The 25,907-nt window shown below is 66.1% G+C and overlaps 4 protein-coding genes across 6 annotated transcripts; 2 read left to right on the top strand and 2 right to left on the bottom strand.

Moving 5' to 3' along the window:
- The first annotated feature begins 4,141 nt into the window (after positions 1-4,141).
- On the top strand, positions 4,142-5,641 carry SYTL1 (synaptotagmin like 1). Its single transcript, XM_086626060.1, is given in 9 exon segments — positions 4,142-4,308; positions 4,404-4,506; positions 4,625-4,786; positions 4,856-4,883; positions 4,886-4,936; positions 5,011-5,107; positions 5,193-5,398; positions 5,503-5,550; positions 5,553-5,641. Coding segments are annotated over 9 exon segments (936 nt in total). The 5' UTR covers positions 4,142-4,156.
- A 270-nt stretch (positions 5,642-5,911) lies between these two features.
- MAP3K6 (mitogen-activated protein kinase kinase kinase 6) lies at positions 5,912-13,761 on the bottom strand. Its single transcript, XM_086625895.1, is given in 27 exon segments — positions 5,912-5,987; positions 6,107-6,183; positions 6,310-6,553; positions 6,650-6,881; positions 7,214-7,394; positions 7,516-7,673; positions 7,855-7,876; positions 7,878-7,961; positions 8,120-8,256; positions 8,358-8,485; positions 8,567-8,700; positions 8,772-8,856; positions 9,102-9,197; positions 9,309-9,358; positions 9,435-9,542; positions 9,749-9,899; positions 10,043-10,202; positions 10,355-10,467; positions 10,775-10,815; positions 10,817-10,864; positions 10,866-10,947; positions 11,046-11,152; positions 11,349-11,517; positions 11,637-11,824; positions 12,258-12,281; positions 12,926-13,065; positions 13,506-13,761. Coding segments are annotated over 27 exon segments (3,291 nt in total).
- A 3,460-nt stretch (positions 13,762-17,221) lies between these two features.
- Positions 17,222-20,916, bottom strand: CD164L2 (CD164 molecule like 2). Of its 3 annotated transcripts, none has more exons than XM_086626015.1 (5): positions 20,832-20,916; positions 18,962-19,066; positions 18,334-18,411; positions 18,063-18,131; positions 17,222-17,391 (listed from the first exon to the last, which is right to left on the bottom strand). In XM_086626015.1, the coding sequence occupies exons 1-5, from the start codon at positions 20,914-20,916 to the stop codon at positions 17,222-17,224; spliced, it is 507 nt and encodes a 168-aa protein (XP_086482141.1). The 3 variants fall into 3 exon arrangements, with proteins under 3 accessions (XP_086482141.1, XP_086482139.1, XP_086482140.1); XM_086626013.1 differs by having other exon boundaries at positions 18,063-18,140; positions 18,962-19,078; positions 20,835-20,916; XM_086626014.1 differs by having other exon boundaries at positions 18,962-19,078; positions 20,835-20,916.
- A 2,507-nt stretch (positions 20,917-23,423) lies between these two features.
- GPR3 (G protein-coupled receptor 3) lies at positions 23,424-24,407 on the top strand. The gene has a single exon (XM_086626012.1). The coding sequence runs from the start codon at positions 23,424-23,426 to the stop codon at positions 24,405-24,407; it is 984 nt and encodes a 327-aa protein (XP_086482138.1).
- Positions 24,408-25,907: the final 1,500 nt, after the last annotated feature.

Below are 25,907 nucleotides of genomic sequence, written 5' to 3'. Positions count from 1 at the left end.
CTGAGTCTGGGTGCATTTGGGGAGGGGGGGGTTGTTTCACGCTGTCCATCGCCCCCCTCCATGGCGGTGGGGCCGCTTGCAAAGAAAAAAGGGAGACGCGCCGCCCCCCCTCCCCCCCACCCCAAGTTGTGGCTTCCTGGGGAGGTTTAACTGGTTTGACTGGTCTCCCGTGCAAGGGGGGGGGGGGGCGGGCGCCCCACACCCCGGCGGGAGGTGGGGGCTTCTTTACACCTCGGCTTCCCCCACCCACCAGGGTCTCCGCCTGGGCCAGACACGGGTGACTTTTTTGGGTGCCAGTTCTGTTCCGGAGTTGGGGGGGGGACGGACACCCCCGTGAGGCGCCGGTAAACAGGATACGAGCGGGCCGCGGTGCGGAGGCAGCGGCGGCAGCGTCCCAGCCCCGGTGACAGCCGGTACGTGTGTGTCCCCCCACCCCGAGACCCCCCCCCAGCCCTGGTGCAGCCTGGCTGGGTGCTGGTGGGTGTCGCAGGCTGCCCCTGCCTCTTGCAGGAGTGGGGTGCTGGGGAGGGGGGTTCCCGATGCTGTGTGGGGGTCCCCAGTATGTGATGGGGGGGTGGTCCCTGGTGCTGGCTTAGTGTGTGGGGGTGTCCGTGGGGCAGTTGGCACCCAGCCCACCCACCGGCACTGGTGTGCTCAGATCCTGTGCTGGGTCCTGAGCCGGGGTCCCCAGTGCTGGGGGATGTCTGAGATTGCCCGCCCCGGGGCTGGGACGGCGGCACCCGTGGGACTGGGACAGGACCCTCTGTGGGGTTGGGGACAGGGCCACTGGTGGCCGAACCCCACGGTGGAGGTGGGAGCCCCACCACTGTCGGGGTGCAGCTGTGCCGGTGCTCACATCCCGACAGGGTGCCTGGGGGGCCGGAGGGGGTGGCAGGACCGATCCTGCCCCACCGCTGCTGCAATTTCCTGCGCCAGGCAGCGCTTCCCCAGCGCCGGGGCCAGGAAGGGCAGCGGTGAGGCAACGGTGGGCAGTGGGGCAAGAGCCTGTGCCCTGGGAGCTGTGATGAGCTGAGTACAGTCTCAGCCTAGTTCGGTCTCAGCCCATCATGGGGGCAGCTGAGAACCCTTTTGCTGTCGTCCCAGTGCCGTGGCACCCGATGAAACCCGTGGGAAAGCGGGTGACTGTGGCAGCCCCCACGGTGCCCTGCCAGGGCCGAGGCAGAGCTGGCCCTGAGCAAACACCCTTTGCAAACATAGGCTGCGGGCAGGATCCCAGCAGTGGGTAGGGCTGGCCCTGGCACCGGGCCTGGCAGCAGCAGGAGTGGCAAGGCTTCCCTGCGCCTGCCTGCAGCCTGCCCGTGCTCCTTCCCTTGGCACCCTCAGCATCGTCCCACCCCTTGGTTTGTTCCTGTTGGGGGTCCCGGGGGTGTTTTGGGGTGCACTGGGGGGGTGTTCATGCTGAGCTCCCACTCTATCTCTTTGTAAAGGGTCAGGATGATCCTCGCCCCAAAGTGGCCCCGAGGTCCCTCTCCAGATGTTGGCGTCACTGGTGCATGCCCGACACGCTGAGCCCCCCTGGCCACAGCCCCCTGCTTCTTGGCACCCGCCTAGGCCGGCACCGCAGGGTGCCCCCGCTGTGCCCCCCCGCCCCGCCATGGCGCTGGAGCTGGGGTCTGAGGCGCTGCTGGACCTAAGCTTCCTGACGGAGGATGAGTACCGCGCCATCGCCGAGGTGCTGCGCCGCGACTGGCAGCTCCGCCGGCGCGAGGAGGGGCGCATCAGGTGAGGTGGGGGGATCCCTTGCTCAGCATCACCCTTGGGGACAGTGTCACCCCCCAACAGCAGCCAGCCTGGGGTCCATCACCCCAGGGGACAGAGCAGCCAGCCTGGGGGTCCCCTTTCCCCTGGGGATGGGGGCACCCATTGAGCCCAGCCGGGGTGAAGCCCCGCAGTGGGTGACACCAGCATTGGGGGTCCCAAACCCCCTGCGAGATGGTGGCTGGTGTTCCCGGGGCCAGTCGTGGTGGCTCCATCAGCTGCTTGGGCAGGGTGATGGGGACGGTGGCGCAGGGGTCGATGGCGGCACCGGGGCGCAGGGGGAGCCAACGCTGCCCTCCCGCCCCCAGCAAGCTCCGCAGTCCGTGTCGGACCCGGCGCGGCTGAGGACCCTCACTGGGGACTGGTTCTGTGACGCCCGCGCCCAGCGGCACCGGCACCACCTGGGCTCCGACCTCGTCCGCGCCTCCATCCGCCGCAGGAGGCGGCCCCGGGGTAGGCGAGGGACAGGGGCATAGGGGGTGCCAGGGGCCGTGGCTCAGCCTGCTGAGGTCCCCGATGTCCCCAGGAGTGGGGGACCTGGAGCGTGGCCCCAGCCTGAGTGAGCTGGACGCCATCGGTGAGCCACTGGTGGAGGAGAAGGAGATGAGGATGGTGTGACAGAGCCGGAGGAGAGGTGAGAGGGGGCTGGGGGGTCTTGCCCCATGGGTACCCCGGGCTGGTGGCATCTTGCTGAGGGTGGCACGGCCCTGGGGGAGCTGGAGGTGGGGAAGTCGGAGCAGAGCCCGCGGTGAAGGGGATGGCACAGCCAGAGCTGCACCGTCCTGCATCTGCCCACCGCCCTGGCATCTGCCCACCGCCCTGTGTCAGTCCGTCTGTCTCTCCACCACCCAGGGGGGGTTTCCGCGGCCCCCCCCCGGCCCTGGCTCTATAAATAGCCGCGGGGATGCGGGGGAGTGTGGATAAAGTGCTCGTTAGGCGGATGCCTTGTCGAGAGAAACTAATTATCGTCTCTTCTCGCAGCCCCCCTACGGAGGAGGCGCAGGCAGCCGCAGAGCCCCAGGTCGGTGTCTGGGGGAGGGTGTTTGAGGCTGCAGCCGGTACCCAACACCCCAGTGATGGGCTCGGTTGGTGGGTCACCCTGCCATGGCCCCCGAGCCGCAGTGTAACCCCGGGAAGGTGCTGCTGTTGGGGCCAGCCCTGGTCTGGCACAGCGTGATCCTGAAGCCCGTGGCGTGGGGAGCGATGGGGGGATGTCCCGCGGGATGTCCCCCACCCTGTCCCTGGGGACCCAGAGGGGCTGGACTGAGGGGAGCCAGTGAGGGAGAGGAGGGTGCCCAGGGTGCCCGTTTTCACTCTGTCCCCTATGTGCCACCTTGCAGCCCAGCCTCACAGCCCCCGCTTCGGAAGGGACCCTGGAGTCGCAGCCCCTGCGGCACGGTGATGGCCTGGGGGGGGAGGAGGACATCCCAGCCCAGCCAGGTAACCAGGATGGGGGGTCAGTGTTGGCCAGATTCGGGGGGTTGGAGCCCCCCAGTTTACCAGCCTCCTACCTCCTCCTGACCCCCATCCCTTGCTTGCCTGCTCGCTCCTCTTGCCAAAAAGAGGGCTCCCCCCCATCCATCCCTGCTGCGTCGGGCCCCCCCACCCACACCGTGCCCTTGCAGGTGATGCAGTAGGGGAGAACCCCTTTGGCACGTCCAGCGCGGAGGAAGACGAGGAGGAGCCCGACCCTGCACGCAGTGACCCCAATGCTGGGCAGGTGGGATGGGGGACTGGGGGGGGGGGGGGCTGTAAGGGGACTGTATGGGATTGGAGGGGCTGTGTGGGGTTGGGGGGGCTGTATGGGATTGAGTGGACTGTATGGGGCTATATGGTAGGGAGGGGCCTCTGTAGGATTGGGGGGGCTGTAAGGGGCTATATGGGATTAGGGAGGCTGTAAGGGGCTGTGTGGTATTGGGGGAGCTCTGTGGGGTTGGGGGGGCTGTAAGGGGCTGTATGGGATTGGGGGGGCTGTAGGGGGCTGTATGGGACTGAGGGGGCTGTATGGGCTTGGAGGGGGCTGTCTGGGGCATGCAAAGCCAGCATCGCACAGGCTGCCCAAGCACCGGGCACTTGCTGGGAGCTGGGTGCCCTCAGGAGTCCACACTGGGGATGGGGGTCTGGGGGGGGTGGCACTGACCCCTCTTTGCTTTGCATTTCTAGGGGCCGGGCCCCCCCCAAACGGATCAGGTGTCCCTGGGCCGGGTGTCCACACAAAACGGCCGCGCACCCCCGAGCAGCCTGCTGACCACCAGCTCCTCCGTGTCCAGCCTCAGCTCCTCCACGGTACGGGGCTGGGGGCTGGTGGGGTGGGGTGGTGGGGGGGGTCACCTCCTCAGCCCCCCCTGACCCTGTCCCGCAGCTGAGCGGCAGCCTGATGAGCCTGTACAGCGAGGGCGAGCTGGGCAGCGTGGCCGTGCGCGGCTGTGTCCAGTTCTCCCTCTGCTACGACCCGGCCAAGAAGGAGCTGCAGGTCCACGTGCTGCGGTGCCGCGAGCTGGCCGAGGCCAAGAAGCAGCGGTCGGACCCGTGAGTGCCCCGGTCCCCAGTGTCAATGCCCAGGTTGATGCCCACGGTGGTACCCATCTGCATCCACCCCATTTTATTCTTTTTTTTGGCTCCAGGTACATCAAGACATACCTGCTGCCGGATAAGTCCAACCGCAGCAAGCGCAAGACCACGGTGCGGAAGAGGAGCTTGGATCCCATCTTCAATGAGACCCTCAAGGTTTCTAACGCTGCTTTGGGGTGTTTTTTGGGGGGGTAGGGGGGTTCCCCTGGTTCAAGGGGGGGATGGATGGGTGGGGGTGGATAACCTCACCCTGTCTGTGCCCCCTCCCCACCAGTACAAGCTGGAGAAGAGGGACCTGCAGGGCCGGACCCTCAACCTCTCAGTGTGGCACCACGACAGCCTGGGCAGGAACCTGTTCCTGGGGGAGGTGGAGATCGCGCTGGGCGCCTGGGACTGGGACAACACGCGCCCCGAGTGGTTCAGCCTCCAGCCCCGGGTGAGTCTCCAGCCCCCCATTTCCCACCCTGCCATCCACAGCCCCTCATAATCCCCCCATCCTCCCCAGATGCCCATCTCCTCAGACGACCTCGCCAGCCGGGCAACCTCAACTTGGCACTGAAGTTCATCCCAGCTGGCTCGGAAGGTGAGAAGTGCCTGTGGGCACCCGGAGTGGGGGGGTCTGGCACGGCAGGGTGCCCCTGACCCCTCTCGCCCGCAGGTGGGGGCTACCACCCACGGGCGAGCTGCACATCTGGGTGAAGGACGCTCAGAGCCTCATCCCGCTGCAGAGCGGCACTGTGGACGCCTTCGTGCAGTGGTAAAGGGGGGGGTTGCACCCTGGGGGGGGGCACCCAGAGGGGCTGGTGTCATCATCCACCCCCTCACCCTGCTGTCCCCCCTAGCTACGTGCTGCCGGATGATAGCAAGGCGAGCCGGCAGAAGACGCGGGTGGTGAAGCGGAGCCTCAACCCCCTCTTCAACCACACCATGGTCTACGACGGCTTCCAGGCCAAGGACCTGGCCGAGGCGTGTGCTGAGTTCACCCTCTGGCACCACGAAGCCTTTTCCAAGCGCCAGCTGGGCGGCATCCGGCTCAGCCTGGGCACAGGTGGGGTGCGGGGACCCCCGGGCTACCCTCCGTGGTGCCCTCTGTGGCTCGCAGGGGTGGGGTGGTGGCAATGGTGGGGTGATGGCGGTGGTCTCTCTCCGCAGGGAGCAGCTACGGGCTGCCAGTGGGCTGGATGGACTCGACGGCGGAGGAGCGGGGGTGTGGGCACGCCTGCTGCGGCAGCCCGGGCAGTGGGTGGAAGCGCTGCTGCCCCTGAGGACCAACCTGGTCCCCCGGGCGTAGCCCCCAAACCCCCAGGGAGCAGCCAGACTGTGGGACCTGGGGATGCGGACGGAGCTGAGTCCGGAGCATCACTGTGTAGGGCTGGGGTCTGTGCCCCCCCCAGCCTTTCGCCAGCAATGAAGTGGCACATTTGGCGACTGTTTATTGCTCTGGGTACCCCGATTTCTCTCTGGCATGGGGCTGTCCCCTCCATCAGCATCCTAACCAGCTCCAGGGGTCCGGTGGCTGGGTCCTCCCCCAGCTCCATGTCCCGGTGCAGGGGCCAGGGGCTCAGTCCCCTTCCCGCTGGGCGAGGGTCTGGCAGTGCTCCAGGATGGCTGCCCAGAGGCGAGACGCTGGCCCGCGCCTGCGGGGACACGGGGGCTGTTGGGGGGAGGGGGCTGAGCCATGTCCCCCCTCCCCAGCGCTGTCCCTCTGCTCTCCCCTCCTGGCCAGGCCGGGAGGGGCAACGTGGGCTGGGGGTACCTGATGCCCACATAGAAGAGGTCATCACGGGTGGCACAGCCCAGCAGGTCCTGGAGGGTGAAGCCGTGGGAGATGAGCTGTGGGAGGTGGCAGGGGGGTGTTGGGGGTCAATGCCGGGGAGGGAGGGCTGCCCTGCTCATGCCAGCAGAGCCTGACCCCGAGCCCCCATCTAGCTCCGTGTGCCAGGTGGCCGCGGGCCTCACCGTGGCCATGGTGGCCGAGTCTGTGCCACGCCGCTGCAGCCACTCGAGGAGGAGGGGGTCAGCCTGGTCCTGGGGGGGCTGGGGGCTCAGGGGTGAGTGATCCTGCCCTGGGGGCAAGTACCCCAGAGGGGTGTCCCCATGATTCCCACAGCTGGGGACCACAGTGCCCTCATCCCTGGAGTGAAGCATCTCCTGCATCAGCCGCTGCCACTCCTGCTCCTTCTGTGCCAGCTCCTGGAGCAGCCTGGGGAGAGTGGAGCGTGGAGCGGTACCAGGGGAGCATGGACGGCATGGACTGGCACCCAGGGAGATGAAGGCACAAGGACCAGTGAAGCCCTACCTCCCCGTCTCCTTGCGGAGGTGGCAGAGCTGTGCCACCAGCGCCGAGGAGGTCCGTGAGGAGCGCAGGGGGTCTGCCTGGGTGCTGGGGCTGGTGCTGAGCTCCGAATTGGTCCTGAGGCTTGAATTGGCGCTGTCCCACTGGGGTTGGCTCCTGGGGAGGGACAGCCTTGGTGGCGTGGGGTTGTCCTTGTCACTTGTGTCCCTGGTGCCATCCCCCTGTGGTCCCAGGTCTGCGGGGACCGTGGGGGTGGTGGGCGCAGGGAGGTACCCCATGGCCTCAGGCCCAGAGCACAGGGGACAGAACAGGGAGCTGCCTGGGATGCCGTACCCCGAGTAGCTGCAGCTGGAGGCTGCCTCACCAGGGTGGCACGGGAGCGGGGGGCTGCCCGCTGTGCCCCTCACCGCGGCATCCTGCCTGGCTGAGGGACCATCCCCTGCTCCCATCGCTGCTCTCTGCATCCTCATCCCGTTCTCCAAAGTGAAGGGGATCGCCTGCGGGGAGGCGATGGAGATGGTTATTTAACAGCTTGTGCCAGGCTCCCCCCGCCCCACCCAAACTCACCCTGTGCCAGGGGCAAGGGCTGGCGCCGGGCCCTCCTGTCCTGGGCAAGGAAGGGCTCCTGCAGCAGCGCGGCGGCTGTCGCCCGCTTGGCTGGGTCAGCCTGGAAGCAGCTCAGGATGAACTTCTTGGCTTTATCTGACATGGACTCGGGCACCTCTGGGTGCATCTTGAACATGCCCACCTGGAGGGGAGACACTCATGGGGGCTGCGAAGGGACCCGCCCCCTAAATTAGTGATGGGGGGGGGGGTGATTTCAGGGCTGGGGACCCCCCTGACATCCTCCTGCCCAACCCCATGGGTGCCTTGAACATGGCAGCCTGGGGGCTGCCCAGCTCGTAGAAGGGGGGGTTGCCGGTGGCCATCTCGATGATGGTGCAGCCCAAGGACCAGATGTCTGCTGGCTTCCCGTAGCCCCACGGCCCCTGGTCGATGATCTCAGGGGCCATGTACTGCAGGGTGCCTGGGGAGAGGATGAAGAGGGGTGAGAGGAGCCCATATCCATCACCCAAACTACCCACCCTGGGGTGAGTTCTCCTCCCCATGCTGGGTACAAGGATGCAGACCCCATCGTTGCCTGCTCCTCAGCATCTCACCACCCCAAAATTGAGGGAACCCTGTCCCCAGCCCCAGGCTTCCCTCACCCGTGAAGGTCTCGGCACTGGGGGCTGATGCCTGCCAGTCGCTTGGAGGTCCCGAAGTCGGAGATCTTCAGCACCCCGCTGTACGTGTTGATGAGGATGTTGTCTCCCTGGCACGGGAAGGGCACCCCAAAATAAAACCGAGCCACAAAAAGCTCCTGGAGCTCAAGCAGGGCATCACCCAGGGGCTTCGGGCATGGAGGGGCAGCTCCTGGCTCCCCGCTTCCCTGTGCTGCCAGGATGGGTGATGCCCCCACCATCCCCTGACCTTGATGTCACGGTGCACGATGTGGTTATCGTGGAGGTAGCTGAGGCCGTCAAGGATCTGGCGGGTGTAGAAGACGATGGCGGGTTCGTTGTCCTTCAGGGGTCCCCACTTGGAGCGCAGTAGGGATGAGAGGCTCCCTGGGGAGGAGGCACGGCGGATGTGGGGGGGGCAGCCCCCTCCTTTGGGCCACACGTGTCCCCATCTGACCCCCCCAAACGCCATCCCCAGCGCTGCCCACCTCCTGGCACCTCCTCCATGAAGATCTTGATGAAGCCGTCGTGGCTGACGGAGCCCAGGTACCGCACGATGTTCCTGTGCCGCAGGCGCTTGTGCAAGGCGAGCTCCTCGTGCAAGGGCTGCGAGGACCTGCGCGGCAGGATGCCAGGGTGATGGGCTGCCTGGGGGTCCCCTGGCACCCTCTGGGACCCCCCTTGACATGGCACCTACCGGCTGTCTCGCTCCGGGATCTCCTTGATAGCGATGCGCACTTGGGTGCTGAGGCAGCGCCCGGCATAGACGACCCCATACGTCCCCCTGCCCAGGACCACCCGCTCACCTGCGGCCGAGTACTCGTAGCCATACTGCGGGCAAAGACGTGGGGTGGCACCTTGTGGCACCCTGCACCCCGTGGCGCCCCATGGCCCTGGCTCACCTCCAGGATGGGCTGCGTGGGGCTGGGCACCTCCTCGCCGCCCGCCGCCTGCTCGGCCAGGAGGGACTGGATCTGGTCGCAGAACCTGCCGGTGGGAGGATGATGGTGCTGAGCCCTGGCGAGGACGCTGGCGACTTGGCACTGACCTCCAACCGGTGGCACAAGGCAGGGGGCCTGTGGGACCCAGACACCCCTTCCCCTCAAAAAAGTAAGGTAGGGAAGAAATAGCACGCTCCCATCCCTCCCCGCTCACCAGGGCGGTGGCTGGGGGTCCCCCATGCCCCCCCTCAGCAATGTGGCTGTCCCTGTGCCCCCCACGCCGCCGCTCACCACTGGCAATGCTGCTGGGATGGGAAGTAGAGCTGGAAATCGTCCCCAGCGTGCAGCACGTAGAGGAAGCAGCCTCGTTCGTCGCACTTAGAGATGCTGGAGGGAGAGGAACCCCCCCCTCGCCCCATTAGTGGGGGGCAGGGAGGCTGTGGGCACACAGGGGGGCATCCTGGGTGCCACTGGTGAGGGGACTGGGGACATTCTCACCTGACGCCCCGGATGGCCGTGGCTGCAAAGGTCCAGCTCGATGTCACTTTCTGCAGGAGAAGGGGCAGGTGAGGAGGAGGGCGGCAGTGGGCCCCCCCCCCCCAGCTCCCCTAGCCCCATTGCCACCTCCTCTGTGGGGCAGATGAGGGCGAGCGTCAGCGCGGGCTCCTCCGTGCCCCCGGGCATTGCCAGCCGAGCTGGCTGCAGGACCTTGCTGGGCTCCAGGACCAGGACCTGCGGCAGTGGGGGGGCTGCAGGGTGAGTCCCCCACCCACTGGGTCCCCAGCCCACACCCCTGCACCCCACCCACCCACTGGAGTTGGCACCAGTGGGCTGCTTGGTGCCTCCTCAAATCCCCTCTGAGCCTGGACCACGGGGTGGTCCCCAGGGACATCAGGGGGAGTCTGGGCAGGAGGAGTCAGCTCCGTGGGACCCCTCACCGGGCAGCACGGCGCAGCGATGAAGGGCTGGCATGCCTCGAGGAGGAAGCCCAGCCAGAAATCAGCCAATTCCTGCCGCGCAGAGCGGACCTGCGGGCTCTTCTGGAAGTGCTTGTAGAGCAGGAAGGTCTCCATGACTGAGACCAGGTACCTGTGGGGACGTGGTGGGGGGAGAGAGGAGAGAGAGATGTCCCCAGAACCCTCTAAAAGCCCCTACACCCCCTCCTGGGGCACAGCCAGCGGAGATGGAGACCCTGTCTCGCTGTGGCGGGCACACGCGGTGCCATGCCATACCAGCCTGGCGCGTTGAGCTTGTAGAGCTTCTCAGAGGCTTGAATGACTTTGCTGAGGTCGTTGGCCAAGATGCCAGCTCCGAGGCAAAACCCCACATCCCAGTAGTAGCGCAGCTCCCTCAGGCTGCCCTTGCGACCCTGAAGGCAGCTCAGCTTCACCCCTGGATTCGGGAATTGGAGTGAGTCACCCCTCCGCTGGCAACCCCGCACCCGGTCACGGCCACTCCAGGGGTGCCCCGAGGCCAACAGACCCCAGTGCCTGGTGCCCATCCCCGGTGCGTCCTTGTCCCCGACCCCTCGGGTGGGCACCCACCGATTCGCTGCAGCTGAATGGAGGTTTCAAACCGGTGCCCGGCGGCTACGAGGAGGACGGCAGCGTTGATGCCCGCGTGGAGGCTCGGCTCCACCTCGAAGGCTTTGCTGTACCTGGGCAGGGATGCTGGATGGAGGGCACGGCCGCAGCCACCCCCCTGCCAGCCAAAACGCGCCCTCCTCGGAGGCCTGGAGCTGCCCTCTGCGACGGAGGAGCGCTCCAAAACCCGAAAAAAAAATCCAAAAGAAGTAAAAAATAAAAGCCCAGCAGGAATTACCATCACCTGCCTCTGCGTTGCTGCTGGGGGGGGGGGGCTTGAACATGAGGCCCGCGCTGCCCAAAAAGCCCCCGGAGCCCCTGCAAACCCTCCGGACGGGGGCATGGGCAGGCAGGTGGCCCCCAGCCCTGTGCCAACCTCACCAGTGGAGCGCCCGGTCCCTCGTCTGGGTGTCGGTGATGGCCGGAGCCGATGAACATGTCCTTGTAGATGCGGCCGCACAAGCAGAGGATGGTCGGGCGCAGCCCCCTCCCCGCGCTCCACCGCGGGCAGCAGCACCGACAGGGCCTTCTCCCGGTCCCCGGCACGGTTACGCCTGCACACACGGAACGGGTGCTCAGCACCACCGGCACGTCCCCCCGGTGCCCCCTGACCCCCCCAGCTCCATGTCACCCACCCCCCGGCACCGCTCACTGGCTGAGGGCGAAGGCGTAGTGGAAGCGGACGTTGTGCTGCTCGGCCACGGCGCAGGCGGGCAGCGCCTGGAGGGTCTCCACCAGCGAGACGATGGCATCGTAGTCCTGCGGGGACCGCGGCGGGGCTGAGCCGGGGGATCCCGGGCTGCCCAGCCCAGCTCCGCAGGGCAACGCTCTCCCCGCACCAGCCGAGCCCTGAGGGTTGCAAGCTCCTGCGGGCAAGGGGAGGCTGCGGACCACCCCTCCGGGATGCTGATGTGGTCCTGGGGACCTCCCCAGGACCCCCTCCCCCAGCCCTCACCTGCACGTCACGGTAGCAGAGCAGGAGGTTCACCACGATGTCCAGGCTGAGCAGCTCCACGCTGTCCAGGCGCTGCTGGATCCGGGCCAGTTCCCGGCTCAGCTGCTCCCCCCGGTACATCTCCCGTGCCCTCCGGATATCCCGCCGGATCGTCTCCCGAAAATACCCGCTAGGGATGGAGGGACAGAGATGTGGGGCTTTTGAGGGTGGTGGCAATTCTCCGCCAAGCCCTGCCAGCCCACATGGGCATGGGGGTTTGCCCACAGTCGGAGGGGTGGGCGGTAGTACCAGGAGTTGGTGGGGATCCCCTGGAGCAGTTGGATGAGGCGGGCTGCCAGCGGGGTGAAGGCAGCCTCTGTCTTGAAGCTGGGCTGGGAAAGCTCCGTCGGGCCCTTCGTGGTCCCCGCGTCACAGCAGACGACTTTGTTCTGGGGGGTGATGGTGTAGGGGATAAAGGTGTAGCTGCCACAGAGCTCCTGAGGGAGGGGAGAAGGGGTGAGCGGCTGTGCCAGCTGAGCTGAGAACTCCTCTATTCGTGTCATGGACCAGCCCCCTCTCCCCAAGCCTGCTCATGCTGCCTGGACCCCACAGCCTGTGCCAACACAACCATCTTCCATAAGTCATTAGCAGGGAAAGATGAAACAGCCTTATCTCTGACTGCCATCATTACACTCCAGAGTGAACACTTCTGGTTCTTTTCAAAACCAGGTACCCCTCTCCATGCTGCTGTTCCTGGCACTTGCTCTGAGCGAGTGACACCTCCCTCAACTCAGATTTGAGGAGAGGTCTTGCTTCCCATCTGCAACGTCCACCCTCCGAGGATGGAGAGAGGCAACTCAGGGGGACAGAGGGGCTCAAACACCCCCCCCCCCAACACTGCAGCAGCAAGCATGGGGACAAGAGACGCACCGAGTTCTTCTGGCAGATGTCCTCCTGGGGAGAGAGGGAAAGAGGAGGGATTTAATGTGCATCCCCGGCAAAGAAATCAGCTGATTTCAGGCTCAGGAATCGGAGCTACCTGGCAAACAGCCAGCGACGGCCAGGGACACCAGGGCCGAGGCACAAGGGCAGCCGGTCACCCCCCCGCCACGAGTGTCGCGTGTGGACCCCCCAGCCAGCTTCTCACCCACAGCCAGCCCAGGCAAGGGGTCCCCAGATGGGTGCCCGGGGCTCCTCCGACTCAGGGGAACGTTTGGGGACACTCTGGATGTGCTCCCAGCTGCAGAATTTTTGCCCCAAGCGGGGAGAATCCCTCCCGCCAGCCCCTTCCATGTGAAGGGTTTTGCTTCCAAGGAATTGGCTTTTCCCAGTGAAAAGTGCCTCTTCCTGAATTCCCAGCTGGTTGGGGCCAGGGGAGGACCCAGCACCCCACACCCAGCCCCAGGGCTCACCAGGGTCCCCAGCCACCCCCTCTTCATCCCACCCAGAGCAGGATGTGACCATAGGAACTCAGTCGGGCTCGGGGAGGGATGGGATCCCCGTCCTGCTGGCACGGATGCTCTGGGCACTCAGGGTTATTCCCACCCTGCAGCAGCTCCCAGGGAGGTCAGGGTGCCCCTGCCCCCGTCCCCGCTGACCTGCAGGGCCTGGAGGAGGGGCAGGTGGTCCTGGCAGCACAGCAGAACGTTGTGGGACATGTTGGAGCTCTCGCGGACGCCCAGGTGGTAGAAGAGGGAGGGTTGGCAGACGGAGTCGCTCAGCTCCACCATGGCTACGTCTGCAGGGGGGCAGGGGGGGACGCTGATGGGACTGACGGCAGACCCCGAATTCATGGGCGCTCGGGTTTGGGGGGGGTCCGCAGCCCCTAAGAGAGGGGATGGTCCCTGTCATCGCAGCACCCGACGCCACAGTGAGGGGCACCGCATGTCCCCCTGGCACAGGGTTGAACTCTCCATGAAAAACACCCTTTCTGAAATCGCACCCGTGTGTTTAATGCTGGGGAGGAAAACATCCGGCGAATGCCCAACCACCCCAGAAAGGGAAGAGGAGGAAGGCAGGAACGGTGCAGAGCTCCACCGGGAATATGGAAAGTCTCAGTCCCAAAGCCACCCGCACGGACGAGATATTCTGGGATAACCAAGCAGAAGAGCAGGAAAAGGAGGGTGAGAGAAACCCCGAGGCTGGGAATGCCACCGGCGGAGCGGGTCGCGTGCTCACCGGCGTTGTAGAAGCGGTGGAGGGCAGCGGTGTCGCCCAGTGCCAGGGTGTCGAAGGGCAGGGCGTGCAGGCATGCCCGCAGCTCGCGGCAGGCGTCGTGCAGGCTGCGCAGTGCGGGGCAGGCGGCCGGCTCCCGGCCCAGCACGCAGACGACGCTCAGCGCCCGCCGCCTGCTCGCCCGGCCCTGGCTCCCGCACACCGGCCGCCCCGTCGTGCCTGCCACCACCAGTGGGTCCTGCCAGCAGCTCCCGGCCATCGCGGGGGGCCCAGGCACCTCCCCGGCTGCGGCAGCTGATCCATGGGGGAGCTCACATGGAGCACCGGGAGAGTCCATGCCCTGCACTGGGCTGCCCTGGTCCGCACCGGGAGAGCCCTTACCTTGCCCCGGGCTGCCCCAGTCCACACTGGGAGAGTCCGTACCCTGTACTGGGCTGCCCTAATTCCGCCCCCGGGAGTACCTCTACCCTGCACCGGGCTGCCCAGCACTGGGCTGCCCTGTTCACTACCGGGAGAGCCCTTACCTTGCCCCGGGCTGCCCCGTTCGTTACCGGGAGAGCCCTTACCTTGCCCCGGGCCGCCCCGTTCGTTACCGGGAGAGCCTTTACTTTGCCCCGGGCTGCTCTAATTCCCCCCTGGAAGAGCCCGTACCCTGCACCGGGCTGCCCAGCATCGGGCTGCCCCGTTCCTCACCGGGAGAACCTTTACCTTGCCCCTGGCTGCCGTAATTCTCCCCCGGGAGAGCCCGTATCCTGCACCGGGCTGCCCCGTTCCTCACCGGGAGAGCCCTTACCTTGCCCCGGGCTGCCCCGTTCCTTACCGGGAGAGCCTTTACTTTGCACCGGGCTGCCCCATACCACGGTGCCCTATTCCCCCTGCCCCGGCACAGCCTATACCCCGTACCGGGCTGTCCTGCACCGGGCTGCCCCGTTCCCTCCCGGGCGAGCTCCCTACCGGGCCGGTTCACACCGGGAGGGTCCGTCCCGCTCCCCGGGCTCCTTCCTGGGCACCGGGTGCCGCTTCCGGCCGGCCTGGCCGTGAGTCAACGGCGGCCCCCGCCCGGGACGGGATAGACCGACCCCCCCCCCCGGGCCGGATCCTGTCCCTCGACGGGCACCGGTTGCAAAGGGCCGGTTGCGAAACCGGAGGGAGGGAAAGGGGAAGGGGAAGCGGGGGTGGCGGACTGGGGGGCGGCGGAGGGGGGGGGTAGACAACCACCGTACAGGCAGAGAAGCCGTCTCAGCCTTGTTCCCATGGCCAGGACCCCCAGTGCTTCCCCCAATTCCTCCGGCCTCAGCCCCCGGCCACCCTGCCCGCTGCAGCCCCCCTGGCGCCAGCCCAGGGGGCTGGGATGTGCCCCACGGAGGGGGACACCACGGGGTGAGACCCCCGGGACACATCCTGGTGCTCCATCCCCAGCATAGCATCACCACTCCCCATACTGGTTCCCCTCCTCTGGTCACTGGGAGGTCTGGAGTCGCTCGGGACCCCCCTCAACACCAATCTGTGGGCAGGACGCAGCATGTCCCCAGCTGAAACCAAAATCTCCCAGGACAGCACCCACCGCTTGGGCTGTGGGGGTGACAGGTGATCACGACATAGACACCAGAAATAAGAGGAAAACCTTTATTGGGTCTCTGTCCCCCCTGCAGCAGCTCAGGCTCTGCCTGGCATGGGGCTGGGGGCTTGGGCTGGCAAAGGGCCACCCTGCTGCCAGGAACGGCCACATGTCCTCTGATGCCCTGCGGCCCTGGCAAGCATTTTGGGGGAAGAGCCCAAGGCCAGGATTCACAGCTGGATGGGACCCCCATGCCTGGCTGCCCCTCTCCACCCTGCTCTGGCCCCCCCCCCACCCAAGGGAGCAGCTGGAGGGTGCCACACTGGGTACAAACCCCCTGGAGCATCCCCAGCCACGCTGGGGACAGGGGTCCCACCATGGTCCCCCCCAGGGCAGAGAAGGCAGCCCCGGCAGTGCCAGCTTTGCATAGTTGTGGTGTGGGCAGGGGCCCTGCAGCCGGCGGGGACGGACATGGTCCGGCCACGGGCAGGGACACGGGCAGCGGGGGCCTCTTCTCTGCCTTCCCTGGGGAGGACGAGGACGAGGGCAGTGTCCCCCCAGCCCGGGGCGTGCGGTGGCCTCAGATCCTGGTGCAGCAGATAAAGAGCACGTAACAGAAAGGGTCTGGGCAGCTTTGCTCTGGGGGGTCCAGCCCCCCATAGCCTCCAAGGAGCAGAGGATGGGGGGGTGGGTGCCCCAGTGCCCACTCTGCTGCACCCATGTGGGTGGCAGTGCCAGGGGTAAGGGTTGGTCCCACACCTTGGGGGAGTGGGAGCTATCGCAGGGGAGGGATGGGGGGGGCACAGGCTTTCTGCAGCCATGACCTCCCCCCCAGCACCCCCATCCCAGCTACACGAACCCCCCTGGACATGAGACAGACACCACCTCGCAGAGTTTAATTGGGGCAGCCCGAGGTACAAGTCTCACCCCACGGCACACAGCACGCAGCCCCCTCCCCAAAACAACACACAGAAAGGGCAGGGAGGGGGTGGTCTGGGGACACCCCCACCCCCACAGCAACACAGAGGCACAGCAAAAGCACACAGCAAGGCCCTGGCTCTGCTCCTCTGGTGGGCACAGAGGGGCTGGGGGGGCCAGAGGGGGCAGGGGCTGGGGGCGGGTGCTGGAGCAGGGGGCTGGGTGCTTCAGCCAAACTGCTGAAGGGAAAAGCACCTGAGAGCCCATCAGGGAAAGGGGGGACCCCAAGTTCCCCACTAGGCGAGCCCCAAGGCTGTGGGGAGGCAATGGGGCAGGAGGAGCAGTGGGGGGATCAGGGGGTGCCCAGGGTGGGGAGGGGGGCTGCTGGGTTCTCTCTAACTGGGGCCAAACTGGGCCCTGCAGCTCCTGTCCTGCTAAGGGTGCTTGTGGGGAGGGCTGAGAACAGCTCACCCGGGTGGCAGAAGGGGCACGGATGTGCCAAGGGCCCGTGCACCAGCTGCGTCCCCCCAGGGACTCTGTGCATGAAGGGGGGGAGTGAGGGGGGGCACCCCCTTCCCTTCCACCGCTAACGACTCCCAGGAAAACAGCAAACCAGCCGGGAACCCCTCCTTCATGCAAACCAGGAGAAAGGGACCACACTGTCCCCCCGAGGGGGGGGGTGAGGGAAGGGTGAAGCTCTGGGGGTGCAGGGGGGAGCCCCCTCCCCATCGCCTCCAGCACCCAGCACCTACTGGTTGTCCTCTCTGGCAGCGTGCAATGAAAGAGAGATGGGGCACAGCCCCCCACGTTAGACATGGCGAGCCCCACGGCACCAGGAGGGCGAGAAGAACAGCATGGCCCCCCCCGCTTGGCTCAGCCTCAGGGGACAGATTTGGGGGTCCTGTGCTCCCACAGGGCTCAGAGCCGGGATCCGGCCAGGCAGCAACAGACAGAGGAGGCAGCAGGACACCGGCGATGGGACACACATGGGAGGACGAGCCCCTCCATCTCCCAAATCCTCCCCCCGCACCCTACCCGGGGTGAGGACGGACCATGGAGCGGCACAAACAGCCACGGGGACAACACTGAGCTGCGAGACAGGACACGGCCAGACGGGCCACAGAGCCCCACGCACCCGGGACGACCCCAGTTTTGGCTTCAAGGGTGGCCTTGACCCAGGGACAAGCCAGTATGGGGACCCCCCCCAACACCCTCCTCCATCCCGGGTGGGGGTGCGGGAGCCTTACAGCGTTTGGTAGGTGCTGTCTTTTGACTTGATGAACTTGATGATGAAGAAGACCACGGCTTGGACGCTCAGCACCAACACGATGCCGCCGATGAAGCTGGCCGTGTCAAAGCCAGGCGGGTGGAATTCGGGACTGCCCGTCAACGGAGCGCTGGTGGTGGTGGTCCCTAATGGCAGGAGAAAACAGGGGGTGTAGGGGGGGTTATGGCTGCTGTTGGCATCCTTGGGGTACTGATGGTCTCGCCAAGGAGAGGGGATTTGGGGTCTGCACAGCATCTGCACAGGACACGTGAATGCAGGGATGGGCTCAGCCCCTTCCCATGCCGGAGCAGCCGGCACCACGCGGGAGAGGAGCCAGCGGTGAAAGGATCCCAGTGGGATCAATAATTCAGAGGGCTCTGGGCTCCGGTTACCCGCCGTAATTAGCCCAGCGCTCTCCAGTTCCCACTTCCTGGAAGAGGCTCCTCTCTGCTCCCAGCCCCTGCTCCAACCTGGCCAAGGCGGCACTTCCCGGCAAGGATGGCAGCAGGGCTGGTTTTTGGGGGGACTGCCGGGTGTTATGACCCCCCCAGCTCCATCCCGGCATCGCTGCAGCCCCCAGCAGCATCGTTCGGGGCAGAGGAGGGGGACAGGGACCGAGCTGTGACCCCGGGGGTGGCACTGGCACCTCCCAGGGCACAGCAGAGGTTGATGCTCCGTGGACGTGACCCCAGGGGCAGCTCTGCTCATCCCTCTCCAGGGATGCAAAATATGGAGGGAAGCAGCTGGCTGTCCCTTGGGGCACCCAGACCCCCCCACACCCCATCCCACCACCTCCCGCCTTCCCAGACCCACTCACTTGGGGTGTGCGTCACCGGCTCCTTGCTATGGGACCGCGGAGGCTCTTTGGTGGGGGCCTTCAGTGCTGCTGAGGGCAGAGGAAAGGGGGGAAAAGGGTTGCCAGGGAATATCGCTGTGCACCCCTCCACCCACGTCCCTGTGTCAGCGGTGGGATTTCATCCCCACAGCCCCCCGGCACCCATGGCAGCACCTCCATCCCAAAGGCCGCTGGGTCTAGGGGGGCTGCTGGGGTCCGGGGAGGCCCTTTATCGCGGGGGGAGCAGGGTTACCTTGACACAGGGTGCTGGTGTTGTAGACCACACAGGTCTCCCGCGCCGCCGCCCCTCTCTGCACGCAGCTCCCCGTCTCTGCGGGAAGAGGGAGGCAGCGTTTTCCCAAGGGACCCCCTGACCCCAGCAAACCAGCCCGTGGGGCCATCCGGTGCAGCTGATGGCATTTGGACCCAGGGCTGCCCTGGGCATCTGAGGGTTGGGATGGCAAGGACCTGGTCCCAGGGTGGGCATCCAGCTGAGGGGCTGCAAGCTGGGGCTCAGATCCACATCCCATTGGGAAGAGCCCCCAACAAACCACCGGCTTTGTCCTATCGCCATCACTTGGTGCTGCTCCCCATGGAAGGGGAGCTGGAGGGTTCCCAGCATCACCCCAAGCCCAGCATAGCCAGGAGCAGCACGCACCAAAACCCCTGCCCACTGGGCTGGCACAGACTCCCTGTGCCCCTCCCTGGTATGGGTCAAGCGAGATGGACCTTGACCATGGAAAGCAGCTGGGACCGGGCACCCAAGGGTGCTGAGCTGCCAGCACCAGCCCAGCACGGTCCCAGCCCAGTGGCAGGGGCTGGGGAAGGCTGGTGGCAGGTGGGAGCCCCTTGCTGTCCCTGACACGGCTGAGCCCCCATACCTGGCTCCTCGGGGGTCCCGCAGCCCACCCAGACGCAGCTGGTGGCATTGCGCGAGGGGGTGCCGGCCATGCATGTCTCGCAGGACCTCAGCTCGCCGCACTCTCCTGCCAAAGCCGGGGGAAAGGGGTGAGATCCGGGCCAGCAGCTGTCCCCTCCCCCATCAGCTGGGGTCAGGGCTGGACCCTCTGCTCCATGGATGGAGTGGAAGGGATGAAGGCACCTCTGGCAGCACCAAACCCACCAACAGACCCATCCCGGCACACGGAAGGTGTGTTTGTGGGCAGCTGCCAGCTCTCCAGAGGAGGCACATCCCACCCCCCCCCCAGCTCCCATGGCCACTCGGGACATGTGGGGCTCACCCCACCACCTGCAGCCACGCTGGGCCACAGTGCAGGGCGAGCCACACCCCCCCCCCCCAGCCCTGGATCTTTGGTGCAGGTTTAGAAGAGACGAGGCAGCAGCACCAGCCCAGCTGCCCCCAGAAGCATGGTCGGGTTATTTAAGCAGCATCACCCCTCTGCACCCCCCAGACCATCCCACAGGACCCCCCCCTCCACCCTCCACATCGCCCCAGTGATGGCGGTGAGTCACTTGGGCGTTCGTGGAGCTGCTCTGCCATGAGCTCCCCCCCCCACACCCTCATCATTAATTTACAGTGATGATTGTCATGGAGGCAGGCTGCAATCAGGAGCCGCGGCCAGGCCCTGCCCGCACCTCGCTGCGTCCCACGCCCGCGTTTGCACCATCCCGGGAAGAAGCCGGGAGCCATTTCCCACCCTGGATACACTTCCAGGTTCCCAAGGGACAAACAACCCCCCCGCCTGCCCAGGGCTTGCAGGAGGGTGCTGGGGGTTGGCACCCGCCCTGGGCCCAATCCTTAGGGGTCTGTGCCATGCAAGGACCGATCCAGCCTCATGCTCGGCTTCACCGCACCGGCTGCACCCCATCCCCACCACCCCACCTGCCTTTGGGGTGGGCAGCTCTATTCTCCCCCCAGCTTTTAGAGTCCTCCTGGCCACCTTTGGCTGATAAAAGAGATTTTTTCCTTCTCCCAGTGCCCCCTCCCAGCAAAAGCAAACTGGTGGCGTAAAGGCACCAAGTGGGATGCTGCGGACCCATTGCCATGGCTATGGCGTGGTGGTGGGCACGCTGCCGGGGCCCCCCCCTCCAGCACTTAGAGACCTGCTGGGAACCAATGGGAAAGTAGGACTTTGTTCACAAGGGTTTCGGGCAGGTTTGTAATTTCAGTTATTTTTATCGCGGCAGGCGCAGGAACAGACGTTTGAGCCCAACAGCGTCAACTCCCCGCTCCTGCCGTCAGGTGTGGGGGGGGACGAGGAAAATAAAGGGAGGCAGCGGGGCCGGCTGAGGGCAGCCCCAGCCCCATGGGTGCTCTGGGAACACGAGTGGGGCCTGGTGGGACACGTCAAGGTGGAAATGTCTCCGACGAGGAGAAGGGGAGCAGAAGGGAGCCTGGGCTTTGCATAATTGATGCCCGGAGTTGCAGGTACCCTGGGCAGGAGGATGACGGCTCCGCTCCCCGCTCCCCCACCCACGGAAACCGCCACGAACCACGAGATCCCCCCCACTCTTCCGACAGGAGGCCGGACCCTGCATCCAGCTTGTCCCGGGACACCCCTCCTGGCCCCGGGGCTCCCAGCCCCACGGGTGGGAGCCGGAGCAGGAGCCCCTCTCCCCTCAAACCGGGGCCAGCGGAGGGAACGGGGCTCTGCCGGCCGCATCACGGGTGAGGGGGTCCCGCGGGGGCCGGGTGGGAGGAACTCCCGAAAAAAATGAAACCCCCCCAAAAAAGTTCGGCTGCCCCAAAGCTGCGAACTCCCCTCCTCCCCCTCTTCCCCCCGGCCGTACCTGCGCGGGTGGGTGCGGGCCCCTGCGCGCACAGGAGCGCGCAGAGCAGCGCGCAGCGCAGCGCCCCGGCGCACGGCGGGGCCATGGCCCGGCCCGGCCCGGTCCCGGCGGGAGGTGTCGGCTGCGGCGCCGCGGAGCTCCCGGGAGAGCGGAGCGGAGCCGCGGGCACATGCGCGCCCGCGGGAGGTGGCGGCGGAGTGGGGGGGGGCGGGCAGGGCCGGCCCCGCCTCGCCCCGCCCCGGGGGGACCCGGCCCATTTTGGGGGGGGGCTCGCTCCGGAGGTGCATCCGCCCACCTCCCCCGCCACCTGTACCTGAGGTGGGAAAGGCGGGGATGCCCCGGTGTCGGGGGGGCTCCGGAGCGCCGGGAGCTGCGCCCCCAGCACGCACTGCCCCGCTGCGCTGCACACAGTGCACTGCACACGCTGCACGCACTGCGTGTGCGCTGCACGCACTGCGCTCACTGCACACGCTTGCCTGGGCACTGCACTGCGCACACTGCACTGCACACACTGCACACACCACACATCGCGCGCACTGCACACGCACTGCACACGCATTGCACATGCACTGCACACGCACTGCACACACGTCGCACACACGTCGCACACGCACTGCAAACACGTCGCGCACGCGTTGCACACACACTGCACACGCATTGCACATGCACTGCACACGCACTGCACACACTGCACACGCTTCCCGCCCACCCCGCCCGCCCGACGCGCCCCGCACACGCCCCGCACAGCCGTTCCGCCCCCAGCGCCACCCCACCCACCCCCGGCAGCCCCGTGCCCGGGGCACCGCGACCCCCCTGGGCGCTACGGCCGGTCCCTCCGCCGGTCCCGGACCTGCGCCGTCGGGCCGCGTGCAGCTCCGCGAGCAGCTCCGGCCGGGCCGGGCCCTCCCTCACCCCCATCGGGCCCCGGGGGGGCGGCTGCCGCTGTCACCGGGAGCACCGGGGGCTCCCGACCCCCGCGGGGTCCCGGCAGCAGCGCGGCAGCCCGGCCCGGCCACCCCGGGACCCGCCGCGCTTTGGCAGCGGGGCCGGGCCGGGCCAAACCCGCCCCCCCACACCCCCCCGGCGGGGGCAGGTTCCCGGGGGGGGCCCGAAATGCGCCGGGCTTCGAGGAACCGGGACGGGGAAGAGTCCCGGCAGGGTCCCGGGGGTGCGCACGCCTTCTGCCTCCTCCTCCTCCTCCTCCGCCGGGGCGGAGGGCTCCGTGCCAGCCGCCCTCCCCGCAGCCCCCCCGGCCGGGCCGGGCCTTCCCGGTTCTCCCGGCGATGAATTATTCAGGCCCGCGTGGGAAAGCCGGGCCGCGGGGACCCGCTGGGCAAGCGGAGGGGGCGGCTGCGCACCCCTGGCTGTGCGGGGGGGGACCCCGCTTCCCCCTCCTCCCTCCCCACCCCAGGCCGCCCCCTCCCCCCCCCCCCCGCCCAGCGTGCAAAGGGGACCCCCCAACCTCTGCAATGGGGGGTGGGGGGGGGGCCGGCGCCCCCCTCCTCTGCAGCGCGGCCCTGCGAGGGCTCTGCGGGGACGTGGCGGGGGGACCCGGGCCGGGGGGGGGAGTCCCGGGGGTGGCGTGGGCCGGGGGGAGGTTTGCGGGGGGGGGGGGGGGGCTGGTTTTTATGAATGAGCTGCTCCATCCCCAGCGCGATTACCATGCGGCGCGCGCGCGCCCGCGCTGCTTGGCGGGGCGCTGATTGGCTCCGGCGCGCCATTGACGTCACAGCGGGGCGAACGGGGCTGGCGGGGGGGGGGGGGGGCGGTGAGTCACACCCCCCCCCCCTTACACACCCCCACCCACCGCCGCCCCCCCGGCGGGGCTCGGTCACTATAACTCGGCGGCGCCCATGGCAGCGCGCCCCCAGCCCGGGCCGCGGCCGAGCATCCCGGCAGGTGAGTGCCTGGCACCGGGGGGGGGGGCACGGGCACCCGGGGGGGGGCACCGGGAAGGGGTGTGAGCCCGCAGCGCCATGGGAAGGGGGGCGAGGGGCAGCTCTGTGTGTGTATTCCCCCACCCCGGGACTCTGCTGGCAGATCCACCCCCCCCCCCGCAAAGCAAAGGAAAGGGGATCCCCCCCCCCCTTGTTGGGGGGTGCATGGCGGGGCCGGGAGGGCGCCTGTCCCCACCGGGGTGCCACCCCCTTCACCTGCTGCTTGGGATCCCCTCAGTTTGGCCCCCAAATCATCAGGGTGGGGGGGACCCGGGGCCAGTCCTGCTGCCCTGTATTTATCCACCAAAATCGTGCAATGCACAACCCCCCCACACCCAGCAGCTAGTGCAGGCAGAAGCAGGGGCTGAGTGAGAATTCCACCCTCCCCCCCTTAATTAATATATTTATTTTTATTTGCTTGGAAAAGAATTAAAACCAAACCACCTTGTCCAGAAAAATCCCTTCGGACCAAAGGGCGACCCCCCCCCAACACACACTGCCTTGTCCCCCCTTCCAGAGACTTTTTTGGGAGGAGGCAGGACTGTCCCTGGCTGGGTGGCACAGGGACAGCTCGAGTGGGTCCTTGCTGTGGGCAGCGGGTGCTGAGGGGGCCGCTCTCACTTTTGGCTGTGGCAGGTCAGCCTCCGCCGGCACGATGGAGGAAGGGCCCCCCAGCTCCAGCAAAGGCCACCAAGGCTGGTTCGCGGCCAGGAACAGCAGTGGCAGCTCCTTGGACCTGGAATCTATGGTGCAACCCCTCGCCTTAAACCCCTGGGACGTTGTCCTCTGCATCTCCGGGACCATTATCTCCTGCGAGAATGCCATTGTGGTGGTGGTCATCTTCTACACCCCGGCTTTCCGGGCTCCTATGTTCCTCCTCATCGGCAGCTTGGCCACAGCTGACCTCCTGGCCGGTTTGGGGTTGATCCTGCACTTTGCCTTTTTCTACTTCATCCCGTCGGAGGCCGTCAGCCTCCTCACGGTGGGGCTCCTGGTCACCTCCTTCACGGCCAGCGTCAGCAGCTTGCTGACCATCACCATCGACCGCTACCTGTCCCTCTACAACGCCCTGACCTACTACTCGGAGAGGACGGTCACCAGGACTTACATCATGTTGATCCTCACCTGGGGAGCCTCCATCTGCTACGGGCTCCTGCCCATCATGGGCTGGAACTGCCTGAAGGAGCCCTCCGCCTGCAGCATCGTCAAGCCCCTGATGAAGAACCACCTCATCATCCTCTCCGTCTCCTTCTTCATGGTCTTCGCGGTGATGCTCCAGCTCTACGTGCAGATCTGTAAGATCGTCTGCCGGCACGCTCACCAAATCGCCGTCCAGAGACATTTCCTGGCCAGTTCCCACTACGTCACCACCCGAAAAGGCATCGCCACCTTGGCCGTCATCCTGGGCACCTTCGCTTCCTGCTGGCTGCCCTTCGCCGTGTACTGCCTGCTGGGGGACTACAGCTACCCGGCCCTCTACACCTACCTCACCCTCCTCCCGGCCACTTACAACTCCATGATCAACCCCGTCATTTACGCCTTCAGGAACCAGGAGATCCAGAAAGTGCTGTGGGCCGTGTGCTGCGGGTGCTTCTCCTCCGCCATGCCTTTCCGGTCGCGCTCCCCCAGTGACGTCTGATGCGTGTTCCCCCCGCCGTGTCCCGCCTCCCCCCCCCCCCCAGCCTCTCTGCACCTTTCACTTACCGCTTGTGGTTGGGGGATTTTCCTTTCCTTATTTTTTTTCCCCACTTTTCAGCCCCAGAGACACATGGCAGGAGCTCTCAGAACCAAGCAGCTCTTCCCAGCCCCGTCCTTTCGGGCACAATCCCTTCTCTTCCTCTATTTTTCCACTTTTTGAATTTACAGGAGAGAAAAACCTATTTTTTATCCATAATCTAATCTATATTTTTGTGTGTGTGTGAGAGAGAGAGGGAAGAGTTCGTTATATTTTCTTTAAAACTATTTATGATGCTTTATTTTTTTTAAAGGAAGGGGATGATACCGGGAACGTTAACTCCCCTCTTGCTGTGTTTTTTTTTTTTTTACAGCCTTGTTGTTTACCTCAAATAGTTAAAATATATTTTGTACGTTTGGGAAGGGAGGACGGGGAGAGAGATTCAGTTGCTGGCGGAGGAGGGATTCAAACCCACCCCCTTCTCCCAGCGTCCATCCACTTATTTATTATTTTCTTTAATTAGTCTTTAATATGATTTTCCTGCCACTGGCCCAGCGCTGGGGGTTGCTGCCCTCTAGTGCTCATTGCCTCCGGGCAGAGGGTGCTGCCGGAGGCTCAGCACCCCCAAACCCACCCCCCTCCGGGTGCTGCCCACACACCACCACCCCCCCGCCCCGCCACCGCCAAAGCCTTTCTTTGCACTGGGACTGGATTTGCACATTTTTTTTGGGGGGGGGGGGGGATGGATGTGAAGAGGCCCTTTGGGATGGGGACCCCGCGGTGGGGTGCTGCTGAGCGAGGTGGGGGGGCTGCTTCTTGTTTACAACCATGGGGGGGAATAAAAGTAATTTGTGATACGAGGTGCAGCTGTTTAAGAGAATCGCGGAATGGTTTGGGTTGGAAGGGACCTTCAAGACCATCTAGTTCCAACCCCCCTGCCATGGGCAGGGACACCCTCCACTACACCAGGTTGCTCAAAGCCTCATCCAACCTGGCCTTGAACACTTCCAGGGATGGGGCAGCCACAACTTCTCTGGGCAACCTGTGCCAGTGCCTCACCATCCTCAGTGTAAAAAATTTCTCCCTTAGATCCCATCAAAATCTCCCCTCTTTCAGCGTAAAGCCATTGCCCCTTGTTGCCCGTCATTGTGTGATGGTGGGAGGGGACAGGATGGCACCTCCTATGGGGGAGCAGGCTGAGGTCCCCGCACCATCACCTCGAGTCCAGGCAGAGCCTTTCTCCCCGCTCCGTTTCCCTGCACCCGGTTAAGAAATCCCAAGCGACAGCACTTCCCCACCCATCACATCCAGTTAGCAGGAGTCGGCCCGGGGCGGGGCGGGGGGAAGCAGCACTGAAGGCCCTGGCCATCCTCATCCTCATCCTCACAGCAGTCCAGCACCCAGCAGGCAGAAGGGGCTGTGCCAGCCTCGTGCCCTCAATGTTGCCTCCATCCCAGCAAGATG

This window comes from Tauraco erythrolophus, chromosome 24 (genome assembly GCF_009769465.1).
Source record: "Tauraco erythrolophus isolate bTauEry1 chromosome 24, bTauEry1.pri, whole genome shotgun sequence".
NCBI classification, from domain to species: Eukaryota; Metazoa; Chordata; class Aves; order Musophagiformes; family Musophagidae; genus Tauraco; species Tauraco erythrolophus.
This window is presented reverse-complemented; position numbering and strand designations above follow the sequence as displayed.